Raw genomic sequence first — 24,068 nt, 5'->3', positions numbered from 1 at the left:
TGTTACACATGTCAGCCGGGATTTGTCCCAATTGCAAAGACAATTTAAATTCTTTTTTGGTGTTTTCTTGCCAGCCGGAGTGTTGGTTTCTTTGTATACGACTGCGAGTAACCTTACTTGTGAAGTGACATATACAAGGTCATTTATGTATGTGAGAAATAATAGGGGCCGAGTACGGTCCCCCAGGGGAACACCAGAGATCAAAGACGAATTGGATAATGACTGTCCGTCGATGACGACTCTTTGCTCGCGTGAGGTTAGAAAGTGTTCAATGTATCCTTACATAACTTGATTTTAGCAAGTAGAAGTTGGTGGGGAACCATGAAGAAGGCACAGATCTATTTGTCTAGGTCGATCTAATTGTTTGGTTAGGTCTTCGGTTAGTCCTGCCAGTTGGGTTTCGCACGACTGTTCCCATCAGGCATTTCCTTTTTCTTCGTTCATCCAAGAAAAATACGAGTCACCTACTTCGCCTTGTCGGTTTTTTGCTTGTTATCATAAATAATGTAAACTTATTTATATTCTTTCCTTTCAGATAACTTATCAAAGGCATTGTAGATTTGGATATACTACACAAGCAACCCTCTCAACTTTTGGCAGACTACAAATCATCGGTTGGGTAGATATCCTGTCTACTGGATAGGAGTACTAGCATCAGTGATTTGGCCTGTATATAGCGTGAACATTTCGACAAATCCCCGTACTCCTGCTGGCTATCACCGGTAGTTTTCCTTTGACTAATTTATACCACAGAGTCACGTGAACATGGACTAAAGATACACCTTTAAGTGAGGTAGCTGTGAGTGTGTACTTCAGCTGAACGAAACTACGAACCAGCCTACACAACCTTAACTTTCACCATACTACTCGTTTTCACACTTCTCCTTTAGACGAAGTCAGTGTTATACTTGATTACCCGTTGTAATCTGTTCACAGAGAAGGCCAATTTTCAGTGTGCGCAGTAACTAAGCTTTATTCCAACTCCCAAATTGATTCGGCTATTCCTGTTCATAAATACCAAGTTTGAAGTATGAAGGTCAAACCATCCTATCAGCTGTTATTACTCGGACAGGGTACAGATTCAATAGAAGATGAACTCTTCAGCTGGGAAGAGGATACCAGGAAGAATCGCAGGAATGGAAAGAAGAAATTTAATATCTTCAAATATCTAATTCTCGCAGTACTTGGTCCTCTCATCACCTTATATAAGGAATCTGCCTTTAGTTCTAAGCATATTTATGGGTAACGTTGCATGAGATAGGGGCTTTTGTATACATACAACTGTGATTGTAGTAGTTACAGTTTCCTACCTGGATTTCAGGATTTCCTTACTCTCATTGCTGCATCGCCCGCTCCTGATTGCACAAAGGCTGTGACCTTTCATGGTATGACAATTTTTTTTCTCAAGTCATTTCAGGATCAATTTTTTTTTTCTGGTTCACCTGGAAACAATTTTTTTTTCTCAAAATCCTCCATACTCCCCCCCCCCCAGAAATCAAATGGTTCTCCCCTAAAATGTCAAATTGAGAAATGGAAGAATTTGTTAAAAGCATGACATAAAGTGTCAGCAAAAGAAGTTTTTTTACTCACAACATACTACAACAAGTAACACTGAAGTAAAGCACTTTCTCTATGTGCTACACTCCTTCACAGCATTCATATCAGTGTAAAGTATACTGTTTCAATATTAGTTTATTTACAAGCCTAGCATGTGGCCTTTCTAATGTGGTCAATTAGCAAATGAAACAGTATACTTTTACACTTGATATGGATGCTTTAAACAATTGTGGTATATACAGAAAATGCTTTACTTTGGTGTTATGGGTTGTAAATATTCATAGCACTACATACTGATTTCAAATTGTGTGGTTTGAAGCAATTTTCAATTTTGGTCAATTCAGTTAGAAGGGAGGGGGGAGTCTGAGGCCTAAGTATAAGAATTTAGTTTTATATCCTACGATGAACTCTTGATCTCACCTCCTAACTTAGCGGCGTTTTGAAGGGCACAACAGCGGTTGTTTCATATATACTGAGTGATGTTGCTATTGGTAATGAAATATACAGAGAGCTTGAGTCAAATTATGATCCTGACTGGAATCTTCATAACCAATCCAAATTTTATCAAATTAGTTAATCTTAAGTTCAAACAATCTTTACTGCCAATCCTATCTCTTCATACATAATTGACCAATCATATGAAGGTCAATACCAAATTCGCACCAATATGTATGAAATGTAGGAAAACCTATATAAACCTTTATTTCTGTGTGATCTGCAGGAGTTCTGTTAGATGTCAATAAAGTGCGAGTAGCTGTTCTTATAGTACTTGGTTGTGTATGGACATCATTCCTTTCCAGAACCTGTTTCTAAACAATCGACTTATTCCACAGTTGCTTGGGCTACACTTTCTATAAATGTACAACCCCAATCTTGCTTTTTATGATACATTATATTTTGTATGTCATCTTGGTGTCAAGTTTGATATAAAAGGCAATTGCTAATCAATGTTAGAAGTATGGCTAGAAACAGTACATGCATACTAGACAGAATCACAACTGTAAGCCACCTCCAGACTGTATTCCCTGGGGCAGAAAAAAACAGAGCAAACATACTATACAAAGAAATACAAAATTGCCATGACATTGGTTGCTGTATGTACATATTTTATTACAAGTTGCGACACGTATACATCAAGACATTTCTATGAATGGACAAAATGTTAATTCAAGTTTATTCTTGGCATCGTCATTTCACCAGTGCCTACAACAGCACAACAAAGATGAGATAAAATGGATATTCATTCCATACTGTACTGAGAGATGCCATGATCCTAATCAACTCATTCAATTGTACCATAATTGCGCAAATTTTGAATTCTAAAAAATCTTTAGACTTAGAGCTAACCAATATTTCATGAGTAAAAGTATTCGTCAAATGGAATATCAAGTCAGAAAAGCTTATGTACATCTTGTTTTTAAATTCAGGCTATTTCTATTCTATTCAAATAAAGAATTAAAAAGTTTGCAATTCAAAGTTGTAATGTGAAACTGTCAGGTGGTAGGGAAGAGCGCCACCTGTAGACCAACCTTAAATGTTCTTTTGTTTTTTATACATGATTGACAGATGTCACGCCCATTATAATAGGCAAAGTCTTTTAACTTAGTAAATACAGCTGCCTTAATACTGTTTATAAACAAAAATAAATATTGTATATTTCTCTTGTAAAATGATGGTACTTTTAAGCAGTAAATCAAAACATTGTCCTGTGGAAATGGTCAGTAAGAACGTGACCTGTGAGTGATACTATCACCGATCTGTTTTGGAAGTCTTGATGTGTGCGGTACTTCTCTTAGCATTACTGCTACTGCTACTGCTACTGACACTTGGCCTACCTAGTTTAGCCTTAATTTCAAATTTTCTCTTTTCCTGATATTTTTTAACGTAACCCTCTACAAGTCCCTTAATTTTGACTGGATTGATGACTCCACTTCTACTGTGACAGATCTGTAAGAGAAAAAACAATTCACTCAATGATCATACAAATACTGATACAGTTGATTTCTGGACATTTCGCCCCCTGTCTGTTTTGGCCCCAGCTGTTTAAGCACCACGTTGGACGTTTCGGCAGCACCACCAAGGACTTTTCGACACCATCACTAAGACAATCATACATATTTGATACCGATGAAATGTCCATGATATTGATGCCAAAAATGGCTTGGCTATCCTTACTTAAACTGGTATCGAAATGGCTTGGGTATTGGGGCAAAAACATCTTTGCTACCAGTACCAGTGCCGGAAGACTGGAGTCGAAAGAGTCAGGTGCTGAAACGACCAATTACCAGGGCTGTATAGCTGTAAATGCTATATATAAATTACATTCGATTAAAATAGACTCGGTTCCGGTTAGATTCCACAAGGTAGATCAATGCTAAATTCTCTAGTCTTGCATTTCGTATGTCTTGGTACCTTAACAAAACAAGTCTCTCTCTTTCACAGAGCAATTAATGTAATACTACACATGTACTTTCTGAAAGTCTAAATAGAGGAGGTAGAAAAAGTTCAACAAAGAGCAGCCAGGTTTGTTATAAATGACTGCAGTTGGAAGTCCAGCATCCACTTAGTATGAGCCATCAACTGAAATAGAAATCACTTGAAGAACATACAGCTATAACCAGATTAACATGCATGCAAAAAACTTCAAATCAAACAGATGCAGTCAAGAAATGTGTCCTTCCATCACCAGGCACATGCCTGTCTAGACAACTCCTGATACCAAATGTTATCAATGCATTCCGTCAATAGTAAATTCATACTAGCATTCTTTTGCGCCAAGAACAATCTCTGAATGGAACTTTGTACCCTTGAACATTAGGAAACGTATCATCTCCTACAACTTTTAAACAGTGCTTACACACTCTGGATATCATGTAAATTGTTCAACAAGCTCATTATTACTAAGTTGCTACCAGCGTCAGTATTTGCATATCTGTGTATGTGATAACCTGTTTTTGGACGTTTTACACAGTATTCTACAGATACAGATGTGGCAATGACAGCTGAGCCACTTTTTATAAGATGTCTAACGTATCTATTTTCAGTGCTGTGTATATATCACAGTACACAAGGTAAACTATAACTCACCTTGTTGACTGCTTTCCTGAGGATTTCTTTGTACTCATCTTTGTCTATCAGTTTCTTCTGATAAAATGGTTTAATTGCTAATTTCACTTCCTCCACAACTCTCTCTTGGTGATGAAGTTTCTGTAAGTACTGTCAAAATTCACACACACGGGGAGTTAAAGTCATGCATTCAATGTGTTGAAATGGAGTGACTGCATAAAGAATACCATCAGAATCCATACATGTACATGTATGATGTTAGTCATGCGTTCAAAGACCAAGAATGTTTCACAGTGGACTGAAAGTGTAAATAAACATTTATACACTCTTCAGATAGATATCTGCCAAATGTTTATTGCATAAACCCAATTACAAACTGTTGTCATATGGCAGGTGTGCATTCTCACGTGTTGCATCTTGTTTATGGAATGCACAGACATTGGAAATACGACAAATACCAACAGCTAATGTGTTCAAAACGAAATTAAAGACATACCTAGTTTCCAAAGCATTCTAACTGTATAGTGCCTCTGAACTCTACACCGTAGTGGAAACTGGTGCTTTATAAATTTACTGATTGATTGACCGGCTCCATTGGAGTAAAAAACTGTTAGGGAAATACTAGGCATAAGGGGAGACAAGTCAAAATTCCCACATAACTTGACTATGGGTTATGACGCTATTGACAGATACATGTAAAACACCAACAATTTTAGCGTGAGAGGGAATTGAATTGTAGCCGAGAGATTTCGAGGTAACAAAGTCTATATAACTGCCTATCCAGTGTCTTGCTTTGTAATTAGGTAACCATAGAGGAAAATTTACCAACTTGCATAGATTTCCATACATATCATCATCATCATCATGGCGGGGGATAAGATAAAAACTTTGATGAAAACTCAGATAGAGCTTATCCTTTCACTGCAATAGGGAACTTGCAATCCAGACTGAGCATGCTCAGATGCAAAGGACTATGGGATTATCTGTGGTTATCGTAATACCTAATCTGCAGCTACCGATAAAATAAACCTCCCATAATGATTAGGGTGATTATGAATTGCTTATTTGTGGTTAAAAACATTATTGTTTACAAAACTATTTGATTCGTATTTATTATCACATTTCCCATGATGCAACATTCAACATGGCAGGTTTGCAAGTTCCCTATTAACAAGAACACCGCTATGGTGATTAAACTTCTAAACAGTTGATTATTCAGTTGCAAGATGCATTGTATGAAATACCGCTGCTTATATTCGTACATTTAGATGTATTTTGTCCCTATTACATTTCAAATAACGTTTTCATTGTGAAATGACAGAAAGACATGTTCACCTCTTCATCAGTGATTTTTTTTATAGAACAAAGACTAAATGCTATCAATGAGAAAGAATTTAATTAACCCAGGGTTTGGTCAGGTGACAAACATCCCCGAGTAGCACGGGCAAACCCCCTGGACATGCAGAATATATTGCGATCTATGGGGAGATACACAATGCATCATTGAAATGGAAACATGTCTATGAATGTTTTTAAATTTTGTTCAGTGTTGAAAGTAGCTAAAATTTACCCGTGTTTCCCACATTTTTTACTTGGGTGTACCCACCAATATTATGGTACATGGAAATCTATGCAAAGAATCTGTACATGTACAGGCTGTCATCTTTGTTAATAATTATATTAAAGTGATTAGACATTTTATCAACTTGGCATTGACAACAAACACACTGCCTACTCTTAAGTCCTTCATGTCTTCTTCAGCTGACCTGTTACAAATATAAGGGACAATATTCCATTATGAACTAGAATTACAAACTGTAATATTGTGACTACTTACTCTATCTCGACTGCCTTTATTATATAGTTCTACAGCTGACGACTCCACATCTTCTTCAATAACAGGATTAATTTCTAACTTTCCAGTATCACTGCTCGGCGACATATCAATCTCCATGTCAACCGTTTCCATGGTTTCATCTGGTGGTGTTGCAGGTTTAGCAACTTTGGTTTCATCTTTTCTTTGATGGTTATTTTCCCTGACTCTGTTTTGCATAGACGCAGTCTTATTTTGTGAATTACTACTTGGAATATCCGGTGAAGGATTGACTCCATAGGAACTAGTACTACCTCCACTAGTGTTTCCCACATTACTCTGTTGAGTCTGATTAAACTGACCACCTGGTGGTTGCTGTGGAAACTGGTTACCAAACTGACCCTGCTGAGCTGCTAGCGCTGGTAATAAGTTCATTAACCTGACTTGACTAATCAATGGATTATTGACATTGGCAGGAAAGTTCATGATAGGTGGCATGCCAGGCTGCGGGATTGGCATTCCAGTAGGCCTGACTATATGTTGTACATTTAAAGGCACTGACACAGTAGTTGGCAGATTGGACAGTCCAGGCCTAACAACATTCATTCCTAATGTTTGTAAGTGTTGTTGTGTTGGTGGGGGTGGGGGCACAAGACCTAACGGTGGTCCGGTCCTGTTACCAAAATTTGGAGGATTTGCAGGTGGTGAAATGACAACCTCCTTGTGTGTTGGTAAATCAGGCATCTTAAATGTACTTTCATTGTTCTGATCCTGTCCGGAAGGTGGACTGGGTGTCCCAGTTGGTTCATATGGATCATATTCCTTTTTGTCTTGATTACACACACTGGGAACAGACTCATCGAGAATTGTTTTTCCTTTTTCAGATTCAGGTGAAACCACTCCACTTGTGAGATCGGCAATATTACTATTATTCACATCCGGCAGTGATGTAGCACTATTACTAATATTTTCAGAATCAAAGTCATTAGCAGTCACATGATTAGACAGCCAATCATCCACTATAGACAGTCTATCAGCCTCTTCACTTGTATGTTCATCGAGTTCAGAACTTGTAGTTCTTCTTCTCTTCTTTGTTGTACTCTTATCTCCAGAGTCTGACAGTGACCGTTTCAATTTCAACCCTTGCCTAGCCATAATTTCTTCCTCAGAAAGTTTATTTGTCTGTTTTATTTCTTTATCTAGAACACCGAGATTCAAACTTTCTTGTTGAATTGTTTCCTTGGCAATCGCATATTCCTCCTTCTCAAGTTCAGCCTTGACATACTCTTTCACAATTTCCAATTTTTCAATTTTCTCTTTACTACTTTTTGAATTCTTCTTCTTTTTGGGTTCTTTTGTTGTCGTTGAAGGTTTTTGAGTTTTAGTTATTTCACTTTTGTCATCTTTATTCCTCTTACTTTCTTCTGAACTTTCCCTTCCCTTCACCCTTTCTTTTTCCATTTTTTCTTTGCTAATTGTTTTACGTTTTTCCTCAGTTTTCCGTGAATCTTTACGCTTAGTGTCCTCCTTGACTTTATCAGAGTCTTTCCTTTTAAACAAATCAACTGGTTCCCTCTTTTCTCTTGATGTGATATCTTTAGTCTTGTACCTGCTTTCCCTAGTGTCTGTTCGCACTGCAGGTGACTCTACCCTCCTCAATCTATCCTGTACTGAATCAAATCTTAGCCTCTCTGTCTCTTTGGGTAGGATAATTTCTCTCCTACCCTCCCCCCAAGCAAGTGTTCTATCAACTCTCCACATATCACCATGTCTCACCTTGTACCTATCCCATTCCCTTTCCCTATACTTGCCCCCATCCCAATATCGAGATACATCAACAGCTTTGTCATCACTCCGCCGCCTTTCTTCACGACGACGTCTCTCCAAAGATGAGCTTCTTAGTGGTGATCTAAGACTAGGTGAGTTAGACTTAGACAAAGACATCCTATCTCTATCTCTTGTTTTATCTCGACTATGTCTATCTCCTCTCTGTCTATCTCCCCTGCGATCATCTCTCCACCTATCTGTTACCTTGTTAGAGTCATCAGCTCTCCTACGTTTCTCATCTTTTTTCTCTCGCCTGTCTGTGTTTCGTACACTTATTAAAATATCTCTTTCTGTTCTCTCCACTTTCCTGTACACATCCTCCCCATGTTCATTTTTCCATGAGACTCTTTCACCTCTATCCCTGGAAGAGTCCCTGTGTTTTTTCCCTTTTCCTCTATCTCGGCTACTTGACCGGTTTCTCCTTTCCTTTTTGTCTGTTTTCACATTTCTCTTCTCCACTGTCTTACCCCTGTCTGATTTCTCATATTTGTCTTTCTTTGTGTCTCTACTCTCCCGATCTTTCCTACTTTTAGTTTTTGAAGAAACCTTAGATGTGTGTTTGTCTTTCCCCCTCTCTTCACTCCTCTCTCTCTTCAGTTTAGGAATCCTTGGTAACTCAGATATTGGAACTCTTGGTGAACTTGACTCCCAGGATGCATAACTTGGAGAATTTCTTCCATGTGATAGTTCACTTACAATTTTCCTCCCACTATCTCTGTTAAGTTTGATGACCCTACTTCTGTTTCGTCTTGATCGTTCTTTCTCATGTCGCCGTCTTTCTGCTTTCCTTTCGATGATCTCGCCCTCTTCTGTTTCTCTTTCTTCACTATGACCTCTACTTCTATCTTGTCTCTTGGATGTCACTCTGGAATTTTCTTTATCAGTCCTGTCCTCTACATCTTCTACCATCTCGCCCTCTTCTCTTTCATCTAACTCCTCTTCAATTGCATCTTCCTCCTCACCCTCATTGAGATCTCCCTCATTGAGATCTCCTTCATGTTCATCTCCCTCCTCTCTCTCCTCCCCCTCCTCTCTGCTTTCCTCCAGTTCTTCTGTTGCTTTGATCTCAGATTCATCTTCATGATCATCAACATTACCATCATCGTCATCCCCATCAGCACCATCATCAATATCATCATCACCATCATCGTCTTTTATCTCTGACTGCACATTCTCATCAGCTTGATAATCTTCATCTCTTCCATCATCAACAATTTCATCTCCACTAAGTCTCTCCTCTTCATCCTCATCATTTGCTGAATGTTCATCTTGTACACTCTCTTCTCCATCACTGACATTTGTAATACCTTCATCATCATTAAGTCCTTCATGCCCATCTGAAGCTTGACCACTGGCCTCACTAATTGAGTCAATCACATCATTTCTATCATCATCATCACCATGACTTTCATTATCACTTGCATCAACTTCAACATCATTTTCACCTTCTTTGTTTTCTTCATCTTCTCCTACATCATCTACTTTTTCATCATTGCTGTCATCAGGAGCATTTGCCTCTTCCTCCTCACTTTGTTGTTCATCATCTTCATCACCAATCTCCTCAATGTTGTTCTCCACCTCCTCATCGTCATTGCCAAATATTTCCTTTTCGACTTCCTCTATCTCATTACCATCATCATTATCTTCAGCATCACTTCCATGAGATTCGTTCTCCTCCACATCATCATCATCATCTTCCATCTCCACATCTTCCATCTCTGCAGCTTGCTCAGGACTCATTTTCTCATCATTCTTGTCAACGTCACTCAAATCTTTATTTTCATTTTGATTCTGATCTTCGTCACTGTCAATCTTATTCTCCTCTGCATCATCTTCACTTACAACATTCTCATCATTTTCAACAGCTTCATTCTCCTTTTCACTCATCTTATCTTCATCAATTTGTAACTCCAATGGTTCTCCATCGGAACCTCTGACAAGTTCATCTTCACTACTGTCTTGGAAACCATCACCATGGTAATTATCTCCATCACTTTGTTTCTCATCTTCATCTGAATCACTATTATGTCTGTCGTTATCAAGACACTCATCTTGATTCTTCTCTTCATCATCAGTTACTGAATTTCCTTCCATCTCTTCTTCATCTCTCTCCTGCTCATTATCTTTTTCACTTTCATCACTTACATCACTGAGTACATTGACATCTTCCTTATCATCTCCTGGTTCAGCACTACCAGCAGTCATCTCTTCATTTTCATGGTAAGTGGTGTGTTGTGACTCAGGCGCAGTATTGTCTTGTTGGCTACTGGACTGTTCTCTTCTCTCACTTTCATTGGAAGCTGTTTTATCTGGACTGTTGACAGAATCACTGGGGTTTTCCTGAGACTTGTTGACCTTGTGTACATCATTTGCTTTCTCTACAGGTTGTTTGGTTGGTGATTTCAGGGTATCTACAATATAAATGATTCACAAAGAAATATAACAACCTGTTGTACAACATGGGGTCAGAAAATACAAAATCACCCCTACACCTTAGGAAAATAATAAACTGTAATATTACAAGATTTCTCAAAAACTACAGGGAATCTGACTTAAGCAAGCCTTTTTAATCAGATGAGGCATCAAGATCAGTGAGACTGGCCACATTCAATGTTAAAGTGGCCACACGGATAAGGATTGGGTAGTTATTTTGGATTATTAATTAATAAAATACTTTTATCATGGCTTCCTACATACAAAATCAATGTGAACCAACATATGCCAAGTCTGTGTTTGTGACTCAATGCATAGCAAAAAAGCTAAAAAAAAATGTGTAAAAAGTGTGTTATTGTATGCCAAGATTTTACACATGTATTAATTTTTGCAATTTATTGAGTTACCGACAAGGACTTGGCAAATGTTGATTTTCAAAGCAGGAAGTGTTTTGTGAAATAAACAATCCTCATCCATATGGCCACTTTAAGGAACACAGTAAAGTGGGCACACAATCATTGCTTACAAAGTATCTTCTCTGAATTTGGTTAATGATGTAAATAGTAGTATATATGTACACTACTACTATTAAACTAGACACATGGTAGACTAGCAGATTTGACATCTCCAAACATTCAACTGTACACTGACTGGACAATGAAACACTTTACAAGTGAGAAGAAATCTCCGCTATCTTTATTGTGTTCATCTTAACATAAAATACTGTAGTCAGTTGAACCTGATAACACATCTGATCGAAACCGCATGCTAATACTGAATCCCCTGTAAAGTCTTAAACATACCAAGAACAAAACTGTCAAACACTCAATTGAGATGTCATGAAAAACAAGAGGATTTATATCCCCGACATCTACAAAAAATTCCTTACCTGAGGAGATATTTGGTTTTAGTGAGCCGTCTCTGCTGATTGTGACGTTACTACTTGGCATGTGTAGCAAGGTCTGTCCCTGCATAATACTACCCAACAGATCTAGCACTGGTGGTGTTGGTATGGAAACCGTCTCTGTAGCTCTGTTCTCTCTGTAGCAAAAAAGAGGGACAAGATCATTTGAAGATGAAGAATAGTGATAGTTTGAATGTAATCTATGAGCTGTGTATTCTAATGTGTACTTTCAGTTTATGCCATTGAGAACAAGGTTTGACCACACACCTTATAAATGATATACAAAGGATAAACTGTACATTATGTATATAACTCAACTCAAAGAAAGTCATAGCAAGATGAAGACATGCTTTTCCCATTCTGTAATATGGAATGCAATTACACATCTTGCTTGTAGCATTTGTATCATAATTCATTCATTTAACCATATCAGATTAGGATTAAAATCTATTTGTAAAAACACGTTGTTTAGCAGAGCTATAGAATAGGTTCATTGAGAACATCAGAATGATCCAATGTAATCCTTAATATTAAGATACATTTTGTAACACCATAACCCAGGGATTGGAACGTCACCCTTTCCGTATCAAAAAATAAAGTTTTGAAGAATAACAGTTGGCTAAACTAAAGCAAGATAACCTATACAGAAGCATGTAGAGAGAGAGAGAGTTGTGTGGTTTTGCATTACACATCATGGGCATACATGATACAATCATGTTGCACTATACCAGAAGTTTAGAACAACAAAAGCATTCACACACATGACCAAACTTGATACAAAACATGAATGTCCATCAGTGATACGACTTACCTACGCCTTGCCATTGGTTTAGCTACTGGTTGATGTGAACACAGGGCAGATCTTGACAGTAATTTAACATGACGTCTAGACATTCCAGTGGTTGCTACTCCTGAAACTGTTGCATGCTGGGTACTAGCGCCAGCCTCTTCCCTGGAAGACATATTACAACCTCAGTATCTAAATTTTACATCCATATTTGACATGAAATGAATGACTTGTCATGCATACATTTGGACATGTCATCCATTGGATGTGTGATAACTGAAAGGGCTGATAGTTTAAACAAGTATCTTAAAATAGACCGGTAATCTATAAGGGTTTTCAAACAGCATGACTGAGCAATACAATACAGGACTTGGTAACAACTACATCTTGCAAAATAACATCAGTTCATTTGCTTGTTCGTGGCAGTCAAGAATGCAACAAGGTGCATGTAAATGTAAAGACATACAATATATTAAGTGTTGTAAGTTGTCAAAACATAACACATCACGCTATCCTAGATCCAAAACACCAAATAAAGGAAGTTGTGCTGGAACAAAAATCAACATGGATGCAGTTGTTGAATGTGTTTATCTCTTACAGAGTTGTTTTAATAAACAAGAACTATATGGCAGATGCCATACGTCCCTGTAACAATGTCAGACAAAACAAGAACATGCATAACATCCAACTGATAATGATTTGTAATGACGTAAATGTTTTATCACTAACAATAAAATCTCTTACCCTTGATAAAGGAAACCGTCGTCACCAGTGAGTGATAATGACGCTACACCAATTTCACTACGTCTGTAGTCTAAAGACCTGGCTGAATGACCTTTGACATCAGGTACGATACTTCCTGTCCGTGCTTTCACCAGTCCTAATTTATTAGCAATGCGACCTCGTACAGTCTTCGGAATTGGTGCTTTCACTTTACTGGTTCTTTTCTTTGTAGAAGTTTTAGTTCTTCTTCCCTTTGTTTTCCTTCTCCGTCTTCGTTTCTTTGTTTTCCTCTTGGTGCCCGTCTTGGTCTTTGAAGTTGGGGTTTTCTTTTTGCGAGTTTTTCGTTTCACACCCTTTCGCTTTGTAGTTTTCCTTTTTCTTGTGGTCTTCTTGGTTTTTGTTTTACTTGTACTACGCTTGGTTGTAGAGGTTGATCTTGCTCTTGGAGTTGTTCTTGACCTTTCTGTAGTGATAGTCGCTCTTCTTGTACTCTTTGAATTGAATAGACATAAGCAAATTCATAGCAGGTGAGAACTAATCTGACCAGTCATAGTTGCCAATTGTGTTACACCAGTTTACACTCTATTCACTTTCTACCTTAGCGTTCTGTCTGTTTGTCTCTCTGTGTCTCTGTTGGAAGCCTGTTTCTAACCCATCTAAATTGTTCTTGGGAACATAAAATGTGTACGATACACAGTCTTTTGACAACCCTTCGATATTTCTGCTGTAACTATGAACCTGACCAGCTCTTAACTAATACTCACCTCTGTCTCAGTATCTTCCCACCCAGCTCTCTCTCGTGCCCTCTCTCTAGCTCTCTGGACATTGGCTCGTACACGCTCACTGACACGTGTACGAGCTATTGCTCTCATCGGCCTCTGCCGTAATCGTGATATAGACAGATCTGGTGTTTGATCATCTAGAAGATTGAGTAGTTCATCTTCATCACTGCTGATAATCTCAGCTAATTCTGAAAAGAAAATTATTGTTCTCAAGATTCATAATTTTACCACAACATTTGGATTTACCAAAGTACTTATATTACCAAATAGTGAACAAATACACAACAATTCTAGAACAGGTAGGTATACATTCAAGTGAAAGATCCACAGACTTGCAGTCAGACAGCATGTCTAAATCCTGTCACACAGTAAGCTATGACCCCATCCCGCCGGAACCATGATATATTCTGGACAAAACCATTCCTCAATAGGGATAGGTTCAAGCAGAGCAAGTCTTACCATTCAAAGTGATAACCAAAGTCCATGACACAGTTAACTTATAAGTTATATGTACACCCCTTTTTATCTGTGGTTCGTACTGGTAAAACCATCCCTCAATGGGGATGGATTCAAAATGGAGGGGCTAAACATTCAAAATGATAACCAAAATTCATCACACAATTATACACTTACCTTCCTTGTCATCTGTGGTACATTCTGGACAAAACCATTCCTCAATGGGGATGGATTCAAGTGGAGGGTCTAAACATTCACAGTGATACCCAGAGTCACAGCCATCGCATAGTAAGAGTCTGTCTTCCCTGTCACATCGGCCACACACCTAAGGAAGTGTGAAATTTATATCTTTAGAGACTGACAATGAGCAAGCTTTGCATTCAGTGATTTCAGAATTGATAGCCAAAACACAATATTTGACTTATCTACACAGCAAAATGTTATCTGATTACAGCAACTAGCAATGCATTCCACATAAGTGATTCATGGGCTTTCATTTTAAGATTGCTGCATCCATTTGTCATGTGTGAAGCTATAACTTTTCCAAATAGTCATTTGTTTACTTTAAAGGATCTCTCTGATTGGTTAATATGTTGCTGGATAATGGCAATTTATGGCCATGTGAGGGTGTCCTCCTTACATGAAAATCAGGCAAGTGTCTTCAAGGGTTTGAAATTCTATTACCTGAAATAGAATTGTACAACCTAGGCATGTCACAAGTATAATAATCATTCAAATTCGTGGTCGACAACATGGCTTCTGCTCTACGTACTACACATGCATAGCTGACCTTCTTGTTTCATTTTGACCCTCTAGTATGAGGGTAAAATGTTATCGCATGAACTGCAAACAACGTGAACAGTAGAAGATGACTAACTATACCATACCTCACAATACGTTGGTTCATCGCCATCATCTTCATCTTCTTCCACGGTACGATCATCAACTTCTATACGTCTCACAACAGTTCCGTGATAGGAATGTCGAACCAGTATAGAACGGAAAAGTTGACGATCCACTGGACAAGTATTTACATTCTAAAGGGATACAAAATATTCATTAATGCTTCTAGTTTTTGTACAGACAAATACTGCACAACCAACAGTTAGCAAACGTTTTTGAATTTGCAACTGATAGTAATATATACTTGTTAACTTGATTAGTTTTAGTTTTCATTAAACTCTGACGAGCTGATATAAAACTAGTGTAAACAAATTCACAATATTTGGCTTATTACTGCCATTTTAGATTTTCTAAATATATTATCAATTTCCATTACAGCTTATATTGCCACTAGGTGGCGCTAAAATGTGAGGATTGCTTGTGACAGACAAAATAATGGAGATACGAAATGACATTATCAATTTCCATCACAATTTGTATTGCCACTAGATAGCGGTAAATATGTGACAGACAAAATAATGGGATCTGAACAACCATATGACTATTATTTTCACAGATACATTTGTATTTGACTCCATCAATTCATTCTCCTACCTTGGACCATTCTAGAATACATTCCAGACAAAATGTATGGTCACAGCTTTCAGGTGTCCCCACATCTTGTTCTTCAAATGGATTTAAACACACAGGACATTTCTCAGTCTCTACATCTGAACACTCATGAGTTTCATCCTCCTCATTTTCTTCATCTTCATTATCATCATCTTCTTCATCATCATCATCATCATCTTCACTGTCATCTTCGGAATCATCTTCTTAGGAACAAAAGAGAATAGTGTTTTAAACATTGTGCAAGCAAAGTTGTACGTGTTCAAACATTAAATACAGGATGTATTTTCAGGCCATTCTACATCATCACAATGTATGCCTACATTATTGGTTCCTGAGAACCTGATGTATGACAGCCACAAAATGTATTGCTACGTCATCGTGACATCCTGAGTGACAAAATATTGATATGTGAGGAGAATAGGGAACTTGCAAACCCGCCATGTTGAATGTTGCATCATGGGAAATGTGATAATAAATACTAATAAATTGGTATTGTAAACAATACTGTTACATTGTTTGTAACCACGAATGGTCAATTCATAGTTTACCCTGACCACTGTGGGAGGTTTTTTTATCGGTAACTCCAGATTAGGTATTACGATAAACACAGATAATCCCATAGTCCTTTGCATCTGAGTATGCTCAGTCTGGATTGCAAGTTCGCTACAGCCATCCTTTGATGATGTTGAATTAGAGAAATGTAAAGGCTAACTCATAAAAAAGGGTTAAAATGTAGGGATGAAAGAACAGTTGTCTGGCAGAGCTATAGAAAAAGTATGTCCAGAACAAAAGAATAATTATGTGCAATCCTTATTGTGCAACTGATGAGATGAAAGTAATGCAAGAACCTGAGGTTGACGAAATTTATCAGGATAAAGTTTATTCACATCTAACATTACTTTGTACAAATAAGTATCATATGGAATTCGCTATTTGAATACAGGGAGAGATTATATTGTGGTAAGTGTGAGTAACATCACTAAGTCTTCAGAAGAGATTACAAACTTAAAGTCTCCTTTTTTATAAAAATTAGTACATTGCTTTTCACATTGATGAGTCGCAGAATTTTGAAATTTTTGTATTAGAACATCTTTCAGAGTGGGTTATCTATGACCTGTCACTTTTTAAAAAGTGGGTCAGGCACAGAAAATGTGTGTCAAATGACACAAAATCTCTGGTGTAACACTGTTACGGTGGTGAAAAAACCAACAACATAATAGTAACTAATGAAAATTTCCATTCACAACATCAAAACTTTCTTAGAAGCAAGTCCAACATTTTCTGCTGATGTCGTCATGTCAACGTCATGAGGGATGTAGTGCAATGGACTACTGTCAGATGTCCTGGAAAAAACACTTGACACTTTAGGATTTGCTTCCAAATTTGTTTGACTGTGAGTAGAAATGCTCATTAGTTACTGGTATGTTGTTGGTTTTACACTACAGTAACAATCATACATCAAAGACATACAAATGTTAATCACATGGGATATTTCGTTGTATGTATGTTAGTATGTATGTATGTATGTATGTATGTATGTATGTATGTATGTATGTATGTACTGTATTTATGTATGTATGTATGTATGTATGTATGCATGTATGTATGTATGTATGTATGTATGTATGTATGTATGTACTGTATTTATGTATGTATGTATATGTATGTATGTATGTATGTATGTATGTATGTATGTATGTATGTATGTATGTATGTATGTATGTATGTATGTGTGTATGTATGTATGTATGTATGTATGCATGTATTTATGTATGTATGTATGTGTGCATGTGTGCATGTATTTATGTATGTATGTATGTATGTATGCATGTATTTATGTATGTATGTATGTATGTATGTATGTATGTATGTATGTATGTATGTATGTATGTATGTATGCATGTATGTATGTATGTATGTATGTATGTAAGCTTTACATTATGGGATGAAAGATAAGGGGGCAATTAATATTACCTCCTTCCTCCTCTTCATTATCATCATCAGATTCACCCTCCTCTTCCTCTGCTTGGTGTTCTCCATCATTCGCCTCATGATCACTTTCATCATCATCTTCTTCCTCATCATCATCATCATCATCATCATCTCCATCTACAGGTCATACACACAGCAAATAACAGTATATTGGATCATTTTTGGGGTTAAAATAATAGCAAGAAAAACAAGTCTTGCACCGAAAATGTTAGTGATATAAACAATGGTCTGATCAATTCTTTATGACACCATTGATATTACAGTACTAATGTGGGACAGATTCAAAATCTTTGGGTTTAAATGAAACATCAGCAAGTCAACCAGGAAACCAACATGTTTCTTAACAATGTCTCCCTCTACAGTATATACAGCTGCAGGCATCAAACCGTGGACAAACGAAACATGTTACAAACAGGGAAAGTAAACAAAAGAATTGGATTAATAACACTTGGCACAGCATGTTGGAAGTACAAAGACTTGTATTATATTCCATCATTTAATAAGAACAGTTTTATGGCCACTTTACATTCACATTCACAAACAGATTTCTAGTTTTCCTGGCATTTCATGTACACATAAAGAGGCCATAAATCTGTTCTTATCAAACCATATGGAATGTAATACAAGTCTCGGTTTTTCCAACATGCTGAGCCAAGTGTTATTAATCCAATTAATTTGTTTATTTTCCTTGTTTGTAACAAGTTCTGTTTGTCCACGGTCTGATGTCTGCAGTTGTAACACTGTATAGCAATTACAAATAAATGGGTACAAAATGTACAGCCTCCCAATCTTTTCATGCATTTACAAATTTAAATGAGACTATGATAATGAGGATATTAGTCTATGCAGTAAATGGGTACACAAAAATGGCAAGATTTGCTACTACACACGCCTCCAAGGACTCAAAATTCAGTTTTTGTATTTTAACTCGGGTAGTCAGATTTAGCAATAGGAACTGTTCCAGCATTAGTTTTCTATTGATTTCCACTGGTCTAACAGACTACAATCTCATATTTAAATTTGGGAATGAATTGTTTCACCATACAGTTGTCTACTGATTTCAATTGGTCAAACATGCACAGACTACTAGTACTACAATATACATTGGATAATCTATAAGCAGTGTTTAGTGGTCTATGTATCATTGACAACTAGTCTCAAAATTTTGAGTTGTTTTCACAAAAAAGACATTAGTCTCAGACATTCTTGAAAGACCCTCCAGGGCTCGAAATTAACAGTAGTGCCGTGTCCACAGACAACCAATTCTTGTCATGGGACTACCATAATTTGCAGCTTGTAGTCCACTCAGGCTACAACTGATTATGTAATCATTTAAGTTAATGGAAGATTTACTGACTTTAAAAAATATATTAATAACACTCATATTTCCAATAGAAGAGCTCTGTTTTTGGTTCAGGAATTTAGGACTATAGGTCAACATCCTTGGGCCAGCACTTTCTGAAATTGGTAGCCCACTAAGAATACCAAAGAAAAAAATTAATTTCGAGCCCTGCCCTATACAGAGTAAAAATAATAATTTTTTCTTGGATCTTGAGATGTGATTACCTTCATCATCATCATCCTCCTCACTTTCATCTTTATCATTATCCTCATCATCAAATTTCTGTTTTTTATTTTCTGATCCAACATTGCCATCTTTGTGGTCGTCATCACCCGATGACTCTGATTCACTGTCTGTGTCAAAAGGTGAGCCTTCTTCTATTTTTCTCTTTCTGCCGTGTGGTGGACCAGTTAATAGATCCCCAGATTGTAAAATGAATGGTAGATCATCAACAGCGTCTTCTCTGTCTGCCATCTTTGCACTGGTTAAAAGTGATAACTTACATGTACACTGTAACATATAAATAGTATACAAAGTGTTAAACACCTTTTTTTTACATGCACACTGCAATGTAAGTGTTAAATCTACAATTCTTGTATTGGTAACCCTGGGTTACAATGACATAACTTACATGTACACTGTAACATATAAATAGTATACAAAGTGTTGAACACCTTTTTTTTACATGCACACTGCTACAATTCTTGTATTGGTAACCCTGGGTTATAGTGATAACTTATAAGTATACTGTAACACACAAATACAAACATACGTATCAATTTTCTTAATATATATATATATATATATATATATATATATATATATATATATATATATATATATATATATATATATATATATATATATATATATATATTAATATCTTAATGCAATTGGTAGAAATTTAAAGCCCACTTTGGAGTAAGATCAAAATTCTGTCAGAGCTAAGAAAAAGTTGGTTCTCAATAAAATAATAGCCGTACACAATCCTTTGGCCAAAAAAAAATTGTTTGGTTCCACCTAGTTTTTCACTCTGATCCTAAAATTTTTTTTACGTATTCAAGAGAAAAATATAATAAAATGATGAAAATTGTGAAGTCTCGCAAGAAATAGTGGATGCCAAAACTGACATCATCTTAAAAAGACAATATAAAACTGTTCTTCCAATCTGTAATGGCTGTACATCCGATGAGGAGAAACCAATAACACAGAGACCATATGGAAAACAATGGAAAACATAACTGAACGAGGCAGTCACATATGAAAAACAGTGTTTTTGCTAAGGTTTGGGAACCCCGGTAACAGAAAGGGGGAAAGAGGTAAAACTGGTAGTGCTTCCCATGCAATGTATCATAGTTTAGGTGGGGAACCCCGGTAAAATGATGTGGGAACCCCGGTAGATTTTACCTACTTACCGCCCTTAAATAAAACACTGAAAAAAAATATATATATAATAAAATAAAAAATCTACCTACCCCACCTATTCTAAAATTGAGCGTAATCAGAACCACACAATTTTTTCTTAGGCCTTACGACTCAACACTTATGCGAGAATCTGGGATCAGGTCTTTACAACAAGTTCCTGCTTATATGATATACATATGGGTCACTACTTCAGTGACTGTACAAACCAATGAATGACAGAACATCCCTTTGTTTAGATGTAAATGTCATGACTTTGCTATTTGCATATCTGGCAGTCAGCAAGATCTCAGAATGAGATGTAAAGTAGCCTACAGTCTGGTTTCAGAACAAAAGTGTCTAGTTTATGGATGGTTTCGACAGTGGCGACACCAGTGATTTGTTTGTTTGGTTATATTCAGATGGTACTAGCATTCTCTGACTCTGGGAATAAACAAATTGTGATACCAGCATTGTTTAAAATTACAAACATCCCATAAAATATTTTTTTTTAAATATCTCATACATCTAGCTTCCGCAACTACTCGGAATAAAAAAACAACACATGATATGTACGCTGTGTCTGGCCATTCTATAATGCAATGACTGCCACTTGACCTTTTGTGTACGCATTCACAACACTGCGAATGACAGTCTTTGCTTCTGAAGTAAGATGTCTGTCAATGCGCCCTACTTGCACCCATCAACATGCATATAAAACGTAGAAATAGGTAGTAAACTGACCACGACTTTGATGACAACAATTTTAGTAAACGGGTGTTTCCACTGCACTGGGTGACAATGTCAAAGACTGCGTACCTCGCCTGGGTTTTTACGACGCCGACGAAGTGTTATGGTCGCTGGTTTTTTCCCAAAGATTGTGCAGATTTAGCGCTGTATTTCATCTCTCAGAACAAACGAACATGACAATTACATTTAAATGCAGGTCGTAATGACACAGTTAACAGTATTTTCACGTCCTTCCCAGATTTGCTTGGCAAGCGAAAACGTTTCACATTCATCGAGTTTTACTACATGTAATAACGCTTCGGTCAGCGGATACAACGCCGCTCAGTATAAACTTTCCCCTCGTGTTAGTGAGAAAAATGTTCCATAAATTTCAAAAAGATCTTGGTAAAATGGTGAAACAAAATCAATTTCGTCATAATTTGGTGAGACCGTACGCATATTTTACTGTATTAAAGATGAATTTCGAAAAAAAATTCTCACCTCAATTACGAGTCAGCCCGGACAGAAACATCCGCCATTTTGTGTCTGAGTGATCCCACAATGCATCCGGAGAAGACATTCCAAAGATACCGGAAGTAGCTAGTGAGTGATGTGCTCTCGAAATCGAAGTGATATTGTCGAAAATGTAACCAATTATGTGCTGAAATAAGGAGAAATATCCCCATTAACGATATCTGTTTTCTGACTCAATGTCCATACAACGCTTCAGCAATAGCAGGGTTATAGGAAGAAACCATTTCAATCACGGAAGGGCGGTGGCGCGTACTGTCGCAGTCGTAGAAATCAGTGAATCGGACACGCAAGAGTACGCCCCCCCCCCCCTTCACACACACGCACGCCTACCTGTAGACCGTCCAAATTTAATCAGCATAATAATAATAATAACGACAGAGAAAATAACACAATTCTGCAAACGGCCAGAATATTTTTAAAGTTGAGTGGAATTTCCAGATACAACAACGGAACGTTATATTCGTTGTGTCACTTTATAATTGAACAGCCTGTAAAAGTGGTTGGTGGATGGTCAAGGAAAACCTCGTACTATATTTTCATTGGGCATACTTTTCGCTATATCCTGGCAAAAAATAATGTATTTTCCTGGGCGCTAGGCATGTTCTACGCGACGACCAACCAATGAACGCGCGGCCGCGGCAGGCCAAGTCGAACGTCCCAGTTTTCCGGCACCAGTGAGTCTCAACGTGCGTTCGCTCACTTGGGTGTAACATTCTCCTGAGAACATGCTTTCAACGGATAGCACGTTCCATTTGTCTACGAACTGAGTCGTGCGTAGATAAATGAATTGTCAGTGGTGAATATCATGATCAAGTAATTGAATAGGTAAGTCAAACATTTGATAGGCAACTTTCACCAATGTCCAAAATGTATATTGAAGAAATTATGATTAATAACCAGTTTGATTACGTCTACATACAAAACTTGAACTTGAGTGTAGAATATTTTGTGCATGTGTACTTGACCGCCCAACGTTTCAGAATTCTGTAATTCTGTGAATACGAGTCCTCACAATTTGAACGTAAAACACTCAAGGGTTGTAGATGTATACTGTTTAATAATATCTGTGATCCTTGCTGTAATGATATAATCACCCTTACTTAGCACAGTCACCTTTTAAAAAGTTAATAAGATCAATAAATTTGTCGACAATTCACTTCGATCCGTCTTTATTAGTTTTAATTCATCACTTTTAGATAAAGTGTCATTTTAAAGTTGAACAATTTGGTGCATTGAGACTTATCAAACGTCAGATATAACTTAGAATACAGTATATAGTATATTTTATTTGACATCATGTAATAAAAAAAATACATTATCAGGGGTAGGATATAGACGGGAGTCAAATATTGCAACAATTATATCACATACTAAAACCGGGATCATCTCCTAAAAACTCGTAAGTCACACACATCTGTTTTCTCTGATTCACCATGTGGAGGCGCAATCGAAGGGAGTGGCTTTACTTGTGAGTGTTATTTTTCTTTTGAAAATAGCATTCAATTTTAGATTTGATGTCTTAAACGTATCCTATCCAATGTCAAAATACTTGGAGAGTGTCCATAGCAAACCGTCATTGCTAGATTCAAGCTTATTTTGAAGAAAGACGAATTCTACAAAAAAAACGTAGGTACTGGAGTGTACGTACTGGAGTGTACGTGTAAGCATACACTTGTAGGAATGCCTGGCCTTGTTGATCTTTCCTCTCTATCCCACCCCTGCAGGCCTGATTATCTAGCGTCAAAAACAACATACAAAAAAGTAGTATAAAAAACCCACTAGTATACATATAAACATACATAAACATATTTCATCACTTTCAATATTGGTACCACGTCTCTCAGCACACACTCATTGAATATTGTAATATGTGAGCATAGGCATGTGTGTACTCTAGGTAGTGCTTCTAGTATGAAAGTCTAATACTTGTCGGCCCAACTCCCACGATGCTCTACTTAGAGCGCCCTCAACGATGAATATTTCACTCTCTCGTGTCGTATTCTTATATCTTTCGTAGGAAAAGCTATTCAACGCAGTATGCGGTATCCCGGAATGATAATATGAGAAAGAAGCAGTATCCTCATCGTAGAATCAATAATGCCTCAACTAACACGACTTTCCACGGTGTGAAACGATCCCAGACAACGAACAAAAATAAAAATACTTCCGACGATCACCGACAAAAACCAAGAATACAAGAGTCTAAA

The 24,068-nt window shown here is 37.2% G+C and overlaps 1 protein-coding gene across 1 annotated transcript; it reads right to left on the bottom strand.

Annotated features, from left to right (window-relative positions):
• Positions 1-2,681: 2,681 nt before the first annotated feature.
• LOC144448107 (uncharacterized) lies at positions 2,682-21,860 on the bottom strand. The gene is made up of 13 exons (XM_078138260.1): positions 21,829-21,860; positions 19,422-19,707; positions 17,838-17,972; positions 15,846-16,066; positions 15,236-15,385; positions 14,526-14,673; positions 13,897-14,080; positions 13,132-13,599; positions 12,412-12,552; positions 11,586-11,737; positions 6,461-10,674; positions 4,645-4,773; positions 2,682-3,504 (listed from the first exon to the last, which is right to left on the bottom strand). The coding sequence occupies exons 2-13, from the start codon at positions 19,669-19,671 to the stop codon at positions 3,307-3,309; spliced, it is 6,390 nt and encodes a 2,129-aa protein (XP_077994386.1). The 5' UTR covers positions 19,672-19,707; positions 21,829-21,860; the 3' UTR covers positions 2,682-3,306.
• Between the last annotated feature and the right edge of the window lie 2,208 nt (positions 21,861-24,068).

This window comes from Glandiceps talaboti, chromosome 17 (assembly GCF_964340395.1).
Source record: "Glandiceps talaboti chromosome 17, keGlaTala1.1, whole genome shotgun sequence".
Taxonomy (NCBI): domain Eukaryota; kingdom Metazoa; phylum Hemichordata; class Enteropneusta; family Spengelidae; genus Glandiceps; species Glandiceps talaboti.
The sequence above is the reverse complement of the archived record's forward strand: the minus strand, read 5'-3'. Positions and strand labels throughout refer to the sequence as shown.

Bases quoted from the DNA above. Each gene is read 5' to 3' on its own strand.
- LOC144448107 (XM_078138260.1), bottom strand. From the start codon at position 19,671: ATGGCAGACAGAGAAGACGCTGTTGATGATCTACCATTCATTTTACAA. The intron at 12,553-13,131 runs GTAAGAGATTTT...TATGTCTTCCAG, and splicing joins GACGGTTTCCTTTATCAAGG to GGAAGAGGCTGGCGCTAGTA. The intron at 11,738-12,411 runs GTAAGTCGTATC...TTTTTGCTACAG, and splicing joins AAACCAATGGCAAGGCGTAG to AGAGAACAGAGCTACAGAGA.